General features: G+C 41.5%; 2 protein-coding genes across 16 annotated transcripts in view; one reads left to right on the top strand and one right to left on the bottom strand.

Moving 5' to 3' along the window:
- The window catches only part of LOC108248866 (rho GTPase-activating protein 23-like), a 183455-nt gene that overhangs the window by 162441 nt on the left and 8941 nt on the right, over positions 1–12073 (top strand). For 9 of the 12 annotated variants that reach the window (XM_017437904.3, XM_025011025.2, XM_017437902.3 and 6 more), the window contains 2 exons: positions 3149–3180; positions 3264–4462. The exons of 2 other annotated variants lie outside the window; for them this stretch is intronic. In XM_017437904.3, the coding sequence (XP_017293393.1) occupies positions 3149–3180; positions 3264–4106 (875 nt within the window). In that variant the 3' untranslated portion in view covers positions 4107–4462. Of the gene's footprint in view, positions 1–2933; positions 2959–3148; positions 3181–3263; positions 4463–12073 lie in introns of those variants that run through there. One more of the 12 variants, XM_017437906.3, reaches the window with a different exon arrangement.
- Positions 6421–12073, bottom strand: part of acbd4 (acyl-CoA binding domain containing 4) — a 33077-nt gene continuing 27424 nt past the window's right edge. For all 4 annotated transcript variants that reach the window (XM_025011027.2, XM_025011028.2, XM_025011029.2 and 1 more), the window contains exon 11: positions 6421–11093. In XM_025011027.2, coding sequence (XP_024866795.1) covers positions 10965–11093 — 129 coding nt within the window. In that variant the 3' untranslated portion in view covers positions 6421–10964. The remainder of the gene's footprint in view (positions 11094–12073) is intronic.

Genomic DNA, 12073 nt, shown 5'->3' with positions numbered 1-12073 from the left:
TATGGGAAGTCGTCCAAAGAGCCGCGTAAAGTGGCGGAAAAATAATAATGAAGAAATCCACGAAATACAATAGGCCTTCGCAGCGCTGTCGCTGCTCGGGCCTAATTAAAGCTGCAAGCAGCATTGGGCGGCCCTTGCAGCTCAGTGCCGCTCCGGCCTTGTGACCGTGGGAGCTCTGGCAACCGCTCTGGCCTTGCGACCGTGGGAGCTCTGGCGACCGCGGGAGCTCTGGCAACCGCTGTCTACGCTCTCACACCTTTCCTGCACCTTCCACTAGGTGGCGTTTACAGCAAATGTCCCAAATTGCCTTCAGTCAGGATTAGTACCAGTCCTTTGCCATGCTGTGAACTTTGACCTTGCTACGTCAAACGGTTAAAGAGTTAGAGCACATGGGCTCTCGTGACCTTTGACCTTGTGAACTTGAAGTTGAAAAGGCTGATACTTGACCCATGGGGAGTGTCGTTGTAATGTTTGACCTACCTACTTTGCGCCGTTTCAGAGTTACAGTCGCCCGTAAATCCTTAGTGGGCGGGGCTTAAGTGTTTTCATTAAATTACCACACTAATGTGTGCAACAGTGCTTACTGGTGATGCACAAAAAATCTCATGCAGATCGGATGAGGTATCAGGGAGATATAACTCTTCGACTATTATAGGGGGCGCACTAGAGTCAAATTCCAGTATAATCCTTTTGGCCTCTTCAGAGGTTAACAAAGACCATTCATATCTAGTTTGGTGCAAATCCGATAATGCATGTGTGATTTAGAGCCAACCGTGTGCAAATGGCGAGGGATTGGCGTTCGCCATTATGTCACGCCCACATTATTCAGACACCAGTCAGTGCTGAGAGAGGGATTCTGCATCATGTTGTTCTGACATCCAACACAGGCTTGAATTTGTTTGAGTGAAAGAGAAAAAAAGGACAACCTCCGACAAGGAAACAGGTTACTTCCTGTTGGAAGGGGGCAGGGCTAAAGTGATGTCACAAATTGACCACGTTAATGTGATTAGGACTAGTCTGTTATGTCACTCAAAAGTTTCATTAATCTATGAATTTGTATGTGGAAGTAATTACACCGTGATGTTTCATGGCGAATGGTCAGAGTTTGAGGCTTGGCCACGCCCACATGCTTTCATGTAGCAAAAAGCTTTTGATAACTTTTGACCTTCAATGTCTCAAGACTGAGCTCAGTGATTCTGAAACCTGTATGTCAAATGCTGTAGGAGGAGTTCGATCAAATGCGAAGGCTGTAATCGACCAAAATCTGGTAAAATTCCATACTTTGATCCAAGATGGCCGACTTCCTGTGCAGTTTGGACCATGGCCCAAAATGACTTTTTTGTAAGTCCCGATATGTGTCACATGTGTACCAAGTTTCAAGATCGTCAGTGACAGCATGGCTTGGGGCTGATTTTTTAAAGAATTCTTGGGGGTGCTGTAGAGGAATTAGGCCACGCCCAGCAAATATGGCACTGCATTTCTGTTGCGGGCTGGACTAGGATCGATCAAAGTGAGTTTTGTGCAGCTTTGCAAAAAAATGTGGAATTTAGAGCCAAACGTAAGGCAACGGCGTTACGTCTGACTTCACCACGCCGCCACGACCATGCCCTCCAGCGAAAACTCTTGATGCTTTAAATCAAGTCAGACCAACTTGTTAGCTGTCATCTGACACAGGATCGACTTGATTCGGTGAAGGTGTCAGAGATGTAGCTATCTAAAAAAAAAGTGACTTCCTGCCCTGAGGGGGCGGGGCTTAGATGACATCAGAATATGACCACATAGGATCATCGGGCATCCTAGGGGGATGAGTCATGCCGAGTTTGGTGCAAGTCGGACGTTGCTTGTGAAAGTTATTAGGTTTCATTTGCTTCGGCGAGTACGTCAAGTTCACCGCTTGGCCACGCCCCCTGAACATGCTCAAAAACTCACGATTTTGATAACTTTCAATCCCCCATCCCTCAACTGCATACTGACCAAGTTTGAAGCCGATCGCTCAAAATCCCTAGGAGGAGTTTGTTAAAGTTCAATCTCAACAAAAGTCAAAAACTGCCAAAATTTGCCCTATGATCCAAGTAGGCCGCCTCCCAGTACATTTTAGTGCATACCTCCAAGAGACTAAATAATCATTTGGGGTGTTCTACCTATGCGCCAAGGTTCCAGGTCTCTACGACTTACGGTTCGTTCTATCTCACGTTAGGGGGTGCCGTGGAGCAGTTTGATCATGCCCACTTTCGATTCCATTAAAAACATGCAATTTCACGCGGGGGACAATTTTTGGTGAAGTTTGGTGAGTTTTTGAATATGTTAAGACCTCCAAATTTGCGATCTCTGAGCCGAAAGAATAATAAGAAGAATTCCACGAAATACAAGAGGCCTTTGCAGCGCTGTTGCTGCTTGGGCCTAAAAAGAATTTCACGAAATACAAGAGGCCTTCGCAGCGCTGTTGCTGCTTGGGCCTAAAAAGAAATCCACGAAATACAGGAGGCCTTCGCAGCGCTGTCGCTGCTCGGGCCTAATGAAGAAATCCATGAAATACAAGAGGCCTTCGCAGCGCTGTCGCTGCTCGGGCCTAATAATAAGAATTCCACGAAATACAAGAGGCCTTCGCAGCGCTGTCGCTGCTCGGGCCTAATTAATTTATTTGCAAGGTTCCATACATATAGAGTCCTATTAAATCCATTTGAGTTTTTCCCAATTTTTGTTTCTTCTGTTTTCTTTTGTAAATTAAGATGGAACTTCTCTTTTCTGTTTCTCAGTCTAAAATTAGGAGTCCCTGTTTGTAGAAATCTGGGTTGTCTTGAAGAACACTTCTCGCCTTTCCTCCTTAGAAATTTCCTGTACTATTTACCATTATGTGACTTCCTGTTGATACTCATGATACTTCCATTTTTCTCACTCTCTTTTGTGGACCTTTCTGTGCTGCTTTTCTCTAGCTGAGACTCTGGATCAACCTCTTCGGTAGGACCAGGTCTTCCTCTTTGTATGTTCTGTGTCTGGATCTATTTCTTCTCATCAGTATTGGTTTTTCTATCTGTGTGTCATTGCTCCTCTGTTTTGCTGAAATACAATTTTTTAGTTAGTTTGCTGCTTAAAAGATCAGATCATGGCTCAACATGTTTCTAATGCCAATCTTTGTTTTTTGGATCAGATTGTACCACCAGCGGTTCAGTTAAGTCAAAGGTAAGCAGAAAGTCTAATGTTTGATGATAATGTTTCAGCTTTTGGGATTGAAAAAAAATATAACGGAAATTTTAACCTTTCAGGTTTTTTCCAGCTCCAAAAGAGACTTGAACGCCAAGGACTTTCTTCCCAAGTCGATCATCTCTGCTGTGACCCGCAAACGTAAAAAATGCCTCAGCACCCACTTGGCAGGCAATAGCGCTGACGAAGACTCTGAGCACAAACCTGTCAAAGCCACCAATTACGGTGAAGAGGAAGGGGAGGAAGAAGAAGACAGGGGGAAGAAAGAGCCAAATGAGGGGGTCCATAACTGTTCTAAAAAGGAAAAAAGGCTGGAAAATGTTGTGATTGCTGCAGACACTGGAACAGACAGCAGTGCCAAACACCACCCAAACATTAGTCTTTGCTCACATCAACAGACCCATGCTACATACATAAAACCCCCACCTGCCACTAACACCCCCTCCTATCTAAGGAGTCACAGTACAGCCAGTGGACGCCCTACCATTCCTTTATGGATCTCCCCCAGCAGGCCTCCCAACCTGCACTGGGCCTCAGGCTCCCCTGGCTTCCAGCAGCCTGACTGGAGCCAGGCTGCTCCAGTTCACTACAGGAAGACCAGAGGAGGGAGGATAAGAGCCACTTCTATGAACCTAGACCTGGATCTGGGCCTGAGTGAGGACAGGGTCAGGGGTTGGATGTCAAGCAGAATGAAAGTGATCCGAGTCAGTGAAGGAAAGCCTCCTGACCATGGATCCATCATACGCTCTAGTTCAGCTCAGCAAACAGACCCCTTTCCTCTCTCCTCATCTTCAGGAAGAATCAATTCAGGTTCCCAAGAATCCTACTCTGTGGTGTTAAGGAGATCTGCACACGACCCGCGGGACAAGACCAGAGTGTGGCGCCGCCATACAGTGGTTGTTTAACCAAAAAGGGTTTGACACCAGAGCACACATCACAGCTTGTAAAGTCACATCCTGTCCTATTAGCTGGAGGAGCTGGGAGGCTCTCAGGACCCCCAACCCATCAAGATGTAACATATCTAGTGAGAGGACAAAAAATTGGAAGTTGACACCACCATGGACAAGTGCCACCTACTAGGCTGGCTGCAGTACAATTTTAAAGCACTGACCCAAAAAAGACATTTACCTCACTAGAAAAATACACCTCAGATATTTTTTTCAGATGTTGAATTTTGTTAATTAACCCTCTCAGGCTCAAATTAAGTTTTAGTAACATGAAAAATCAGATATTTGGGGAAATTATCATCTGAGTAAAATAAGGCTCATAAAATATGACTGTGGAGTAATTAGGTAAGTAGCAATTCCTGTTGCAAATCTGCAACGTCTGCCTTGAGAGGGTTAAAGAAGGTATGCAGATGTACATTTTCAGTCATCCAGGACATGGCAAATTAAAAAAAGCAATTACAGAATAATTATTTTCTGTAGTTGAAGATATTTTGCTTTCCTTTGCATCCAGGGAGCTTTCTAGGTCAGAACTAGAAAAGGCGTGAAGTTACAGGTTTTAAACTGCATGAGATGCTCCGTTTTTGCAGCAAAATTAACATGCAGATAATTCCACTCCCCTCATTCCTAGGGGTCATTAATGTCTTTGTTTGCCTAGCTTACATACTATGATCACATGCATGAAGGTAAGAATTAGAGGCAAAATGACTGGGTATCAAGCCTATTGCTCCATTCCAAATTTTAGAAAAAAATAATTTTATACATCCTCCTCTGTTTAAAGTTGGTCTTTCTTGTTTGATGTTAATGGCTTCCTTCATCCCCTTCTCACACAATCTGTCTTCTTTATCCAAAATATGAACAATTTGGTCTCTCTTGTGAGCCAAGCAAACAAAGACCCTAACGATTCCCCAGTGGGAAGGGAGTAAGAATAATCTGCATCTGAATTTAGCTACATAAACAGACCCTGTCATGCAGTTTAAAATGTGAAACTCCACACTCCAGTTTTGAGTTAAAAATAAAATAAAAGTTCAATTACTTTGGGGTTATTTTTTAGTTTCTGGATTTACCATGTTATGGATGACTGAAAATCTACACCAGCATATTGCTATGCAATGTATTGTGGGAGTATGAGAACATGTCAAGGAAACGTGCAAATTACACAAACCATCTTCATCTCAGTCTGAGATGCAGACAAAGACTCTTCCCCCAACAGTTTAAGACTGGGCTTGACCATCAAAGGACATTAAGCAGAAGAGATACTTCTGAACACTGTGTGAGAGCTTCGTCACCGTCGAAGCTCTCACACAGATTTGATCAGACCTGCCAGAAGCTGTCAACTCTTCTACCCCACACTCTGACAGAAAAAGTTTCCAGATTTGTTGAAAAAGCTCAGCTTCAAAACATCACAAAAGCAAAGACCCCAAAAAGTAAATTCTTACAATTACAACTGCTTCATCATCACAAACCTCCAGGCAAGAACAGGAGGATGTCACCCACATAAATATAAAGGACCAGTGGGTTAAAAATGTGTTGAACAGGACCCTGACACAGCCGGAGAAGGGCATTCTGGCAAAGGACTGAACTTTGCCTTTCTGTACAAGAAATACCTGTTGTGGAACTAATCACTGCCACAGAATCCACCATTAGGAACAACAACCTGGCAGAAGCAGAGGCAGGTGAAATCCGAAAGAAGGTAACAGTGACGCTCTCCAGTGCCAAGCCACCTCCTTCTAATCTTACATCACAGAGAAAAAGCTATAACATGTCTCAGCAAGGACCAAAACATCACCATTTTGCCAGCTGACAAAGGAAGATCCACTGTGGTATTTATCATTTCTGAATACCAGGAAAAAATAATTACATTACTGAGTGACAGCACTGCCTATGAGGCCTTGAAAATTGTCCCAACCAGTACCTACACAAAGAAGACTTAGTTTTCGCAGGTAGTCTGTAGACACCTGCAAAAACTAGAAAAGGACAAAACAATCAATCATTTTACTACAGTTTGTATCTGGGGAAAGCCACTCCATTTTTATATGGACTTCCCAAAATACACAAAGAAAGAGCACCACTAGAAATACATTACATGGAGAACTACATGGATTTCTGAAGTTCAACATTTGCAGCTGGCTCCAGGAGAAGCCCTTGCATGTTTTTATATCACCAAGCCACTGGTTCAGATATGTGGACAATACCTGAGTCAAAACCCAAGCTAGGGAAGTAGTTCCTCAGAGAGGATGCTAATGACAAGAAGCTGCCTTTTTTGGGCTGCTTGGTGCACTTGGAAATAAATGGAAGCCTCAACATTGAGGTTTACATGAAATCAACCCACACAGATCAGTACATTCTGGAACACAAACTTTCTGTCATCAGAACTCTACACCATTGGGCTGAACATGTCCCCATGAAGACAGAAGGGAAGGAAAAAGAAAACAAACCCTTCAAAAAAGCTCTCCAAACATATGGATATCTTTCTGGGCTTGTTTTTTGTCAAGTTAGTGGGGAAATCTAGAAAACTCCACACTCCAGTTTTAAATTGAGAAAACTTCCTGGATGTGAGGCAAAACGTCTTCAACTAGAGAATAGACGTCTATTATTTGGGGAGGGGAGGAAGTTGATTTGTATAGCTCTTTCTTTGCTGCTGTCTGTTCAAATATGCATTTTTAAAATACTCTTTGTTTCAATTAATTATTTGAGGCTTAAAGTGCCATGTTACCCTGTGATTAATGGTGTCACAGCCTTTTAGTGAGTTGGGAGGATGTGTAAGTGAGACTTTTGTATCGATGGTACAACCCCATGTCTCAAGGCATTGGCTAAAAGAATACAACATATCAACATTCACAAAAACAGACATTTTTGGCTTTGATTTTGAATGATGAAAAGAAGCAGAGACACTTCATCTGTCTTTATTAATACTGATGCCCCCAACCCTTGGCTTTTTTATGCCAGTAAGATCTCATGGGAAAGAACCTCTTGGACACCTGCAGTTGGAGAGTTCCCAGCCAATCATATTTTCCTCTACAGGGATTTTCCAACAAATGGGTTCTAGTTTCAACTCGAAACCAGGACTTGCTTATCAGCATCTTTTTCTGTTTCCACCACCGTAAGCTTTGGGTCTGGCACCAAAATGATGGTGCTATCTCAGCACCAACTTTTTACTGGATCAGAGCAAAAAACTGTTTTTATCAGTTGGAGGCAGGCTCATGAAGACAACCAATGAAAATGTAGTGACTGCCATGTTTAAAAATATACAGTTAGTTTCACCTTCACTGCTTAATTTAAGACAAATTGCTTCACTTTACCATAAAAAAAGAAGTCAAATTAGCTGTGGAATAATATTCTTTTTTATTTTCCTGCATTTTGTGTGTTTATTTTAACCAACAGTCACATATCAGCATAAGGTCAAAGCCCCTTAGAACTACCTTCACAATCACTGGTTCAACTAAATTCATAAAAACTGTTTGAAGCTCCACTTATAAACATTTTTAGATCATTTAATCTCACCAGCTGGTGTTTAGGGTTCCTGCAGAAACAGCGTGTGATTCCCAGTCTCATTACAAATATGATCAAAGATGAGAGATGAGCATTTACAAACACTGACTGTTGCTTAAAACAGTGTTTATAAAATAGGAATAAAGACACAAATCATGTGATCTGCAGAGATAAAGTGTCTTTCTGCACTTTGATCCTCTGCAGAGGGAGGAGCAGTTCTTTTCTGGAAGAGATGGTTAATGTGGCATACTCTTAGCTGGCTCTCTGGCTGTGGAAAACCGAACAGGTTCTTAACTGGAACTGGTTATGAAGCAGGTCTAGCACCAATTCTGAGCTAGCACTGGAACCTCTTTAGTGGAACAACCTTATCTAAGTCCAAAAGAGAAGAAGATGTCCACCCCTCCACACCAGTCTGTCCAATAGAGACCTCTCACTGTGTTTCAGCTCTCTGCCCTATAGGAGTTTTCCCAGGCCCCCCAGTTGAGCTACCAGTAACTTCTGAACTATTTATGATTTTAAAAACCTGCATGGGGTAACATGGAAAAATATGCAAACCTGTGTTTAACACAAGCCTACCATACGTCCCTTTGTGTATGTGTTTTGGGGTGGGGGTTCTGTGGATGTTTCTTTAGTGTTAATTAAGACAGCTGTGTGAATTTATACTAAACGTCTGTTCTTATTTTTCTGGGTAATTTTCATGTGAGCAGCAATGGGAAGCAAAACAAAGGCACATAATTACAGAGAGGTTTAAATTCCCACCTAATGTCCTAAAGTCAGTGATGCCCTGATGTCAGTGTTATCAGAGGGTTAGGGAGCACCTGAAACCAGACAGTCTTACCTGGCAGATGGGTTTTACTGTTCTAGTTTTGAACAAACCTAATGAATCTGAACCAAAAAGCACTGCAAGTGTCTGTCTTAACAATATATAGAGCTGTCTGTCTGCCCGTCCTTGTGCATGTTACCGTACACACCTGGACAACTGTGCGTGGACCAATTTTCTAACTGCCTTGTTAAGTTAACCTGTGTATATGAATATATAATATATTAAATTATTTGTTTTTGAAATAATTGAGTCTGTTATTATTGGTGTGATTTATGTGTAAAGATCTTTTAAAATAATGATCTGTTCTGCAAATAGCCAAGGTGTCTGTGATAAGGATACTTCTGGTTAGTTCAAGGTAAAGATTGATTGTTTCTAGGTTGGGTTGGAGTCAGTACCTAGCATTCAATAGACTGCAGTCTATAGGTCAGTTTGAAAAATCAGAGAAATTTCAAGAGGAAATTAAGTTAACAGCTACTCAGAACCAAGTAAATTTATTTAACAAATCCAACTGAACAGGTTCTCAGACATTTAAGAGAATACTAGATTTAGTTATTTTTACCAGTAATGTGTTTATGATGTCACTGTTTTCAACTGTAAGTCCACCTCTCAGATCCAGGAGTTCACATATCAAGACAAGATAAAACTGATCTGGTCTTTACCAGGTTGTACAACTATTTAAATCCACCCTCAAGTGTACAAAAACACAACAAATTTCACCAAGTCATTATTTATGAAACAATGATTCAGTGAAATCTGTTTATAAAAAAACAATGGTAAAGAAAATGGATGGATGGTTTATGTATGAAACAGAAATTAGGAAAAGCAATGAGTGAAAAACTGGTTTGAGGTCTTGATCCAGCAGATTGTAGAACCTCCTTCAGTAGCAAGAACTCTGAGTATGGGTTTTCTGAAGGACTTTATCAGTGTCTCACATGGTTGTGGACAAGACTTTGGAACAATGTCCTTTGAATCGATGACATTGAAAGTGCATTTGTTTACCCATAATGCACAGCAGCAAACAGCATATTAGCACAAAAACCCCATACCAGTTGTCCGCACAGTGGTGTAGGTGTAAAGTTTGTTTCTGTTTTGCAGCAACAGAGCCTGAGGCTCCATGTACAAAGACTATGGATTTTCTGTACTGAAGCTTGGCATATACTTAAATTTAAAAAAGGCATATTCACAAAAAAAAATCCAGATGTGAAATTCTGTGTACAAATGAATGCAAGAAATTTCCTTTATACATCCAGATCAACATGGAACTGAGCACAGAGGAGACCCTTCCCCTGACATGCCTACATATAAATATACAGATACATGTAAATATGTCCAGCAGTGATTCTCCTCTGCACAATCAGAAATCATGTCTACATGCAGGAAAAAAGAGGAGTTTCACAAAATGTGAGTTGGAGAGGCTCAACTCACAAAAATGTTGGGTTTGGCACACTGTCTTATGGCATCAAGTGGAGTGACAGTGTGTGTTCAGCTGAGGTCATAGCAGAACACAGTTACATAAAAATGCTCATTAATCATCATTAATGTTACACACCACTTACATGGATCATACACACTGTTGCACATCTTCGTACATCACATTAGCATCTTCTCAGCTGTGGTCAGAGGACCATGAAGCTGCTTGGAAATGGTCTTGTAGCTTTTAGGTCTATAATCTTCAGAAGAATTCTGAATGAATCATTGGTTCAATAAACTGGAAGGAGACTGACAAATCTGTCTGCGTCTATAGGTGAGTATGAAGTACCACAGACCCAGTGTTAATCTTTTTTTATTCAATTGAGACTTTTTAACATGTATGGGTGCAGTTCAGATCTGCCATCCTTTAGTGACACCAGTTAGTCTTCATTTGGTCCCAGATAGACTTTCTAAAAGTGGGTCCTCCAGGTAGAACTAAATTAAATGCTGATATCTAAAAACGTGTGCAGTTGAGTCATGGACAGTTTAAGACAGCGATTAGTTTCTAAAATGTATTAGTTTTTGACCCATAAAATAAAAATTACAGAAACTTGTGACCCCCAACTGTTGCTGATTGAAATAAACAAACATTACTAATAGGTCATTTAGCAAAGAGCCTCATCAATGTGTTTTATCCATTTATGACCATTTCTTTTATGTTTTTATAACAGTTCAGACTAAATTTGCCACTGGCAATCATTTTTTAAGGTTCTATAATTTCTGTAAAATCTCAAGCCTCCCACTTGGTGTTTAGGGACCTATAGTGGGGTCCCACCCCCAACCTTGTAAACCACTGATCAAGAGACTGGAGCAATGAGAGACATATGGTCATAAGTGGACAATCAGAAATAAAATTGCAGTCGTGTATCCAGCAGGATCCATCAAGTTCTTCATCATCACTTTGTCTGCTTTAAGTATACTTATTCGTTTAAAGATTCTGCTGGAGTGAATGATAGGATCTGTGCATCCTGAGGGGAACATGAGGTTAATGTTTCCTTCCACCAATAAGTCAGTGCAAGTACTTTAGGCTCTCCTCATGAAGATGTGCGACTTCTCTGCTGGACTTTCTTCATCAAGTAGACCACACCCTGAGCAACAAATGGCCACAGTAGGAAGAGAAGGATGGTCTGACCCGACACATCAAACGGCCACCATGTCTCCTCCTGAGAGAGGAACAGTCACGTTAGCAAACAGGAAGTCAAGTAAAGTCAAGTCAAATTTATTTATATAGCACCTTTTCAGCAACCAGGCAATTCAAAGTGCCACAACCCACCCACGACTGTTTCTGTACTGAAACCAAATGATCTTTTAGATTTGTCACTAAAGGCTCTGTCATAAAACAGTTCTGTGAAACCAATTCAGTAAGCAGCCTATGGCCGTTCAAAAATCACAGATGGAGTCAGCCACATCCCACAGGTGTGAGCTTTCAAAAAAATTAAGCGAGCAGTGCAGAACCAAACGAGGCGTGCAACAGAACTTCGCTGCTTTCAAGTGTTGCACTATGCAATACCCATGTGATGGACATCTTTGTCATAACATTCACAAAAGTTTTTTTTGTGCTCAAAACAAAGAGCAAGAAGTTCAAGAATTTCGCTATCACCCCAATTTGTCATTGTTGAGATTACAACACTAGTTTAAAAATAATAATACAAAATATATATAAGAGTTGAGAGTTCTTATCCAAAATGAATCAGTACTATGTCGTTTTGGCTTTGAATTCCCGGTGTTGTGAGGTCGCAGAAAGTGTACGTCGTCACAATTTTTTAACTAAATGCAAAGTTGCTGTGCATCATCATCAATCTTCTCTCTGTAATAAATTTGTTTGTTGTTTAATCCCGCAACCAGGTGGTCGCACAGATTATGTGTCATCACTTCATCACAGTACAAACACAGTACAAACCTTTTCGCATGTCAACTATTTTGGTTCTGTTACTATTTGGTTTAGCACCACAAAGAAGCATCAGGGGTGGGTTGGCTTCGATCCTCCTTGCCATCTTGGTCTATTTAGAAGTTACACCCAGGTGTCCAGAAAGCATCCAAGTCAGGGGTGGAAATTAGCACCCGCCACTGGCCAAATGCGGGTAAATATTTGAAGTGGCGGGTGAATTTGATCAACACACACGCCACTGTGGCGGGTTGGCAA

Source organism: Kryptolebias marmoratus, linkage group LG2 (assembly GCF_001649575.2).
Source record: "Kryptolebias marmoratus isolate JLee-2015 linkage group LG2, ASM164957v2, whole genome shotgun sequence".
Taxonomy (NCBI): domain Eukaryota; kingdom Metazoa; phylum Chordata; class Actinopteri; order Cyprinodontiformes; family Rivulidae; genus Kryptolebias; species Kryptolebias marmoratus.
This window is presented reverse-complemented; position numbering and strand designations above follow the sequence as displayed.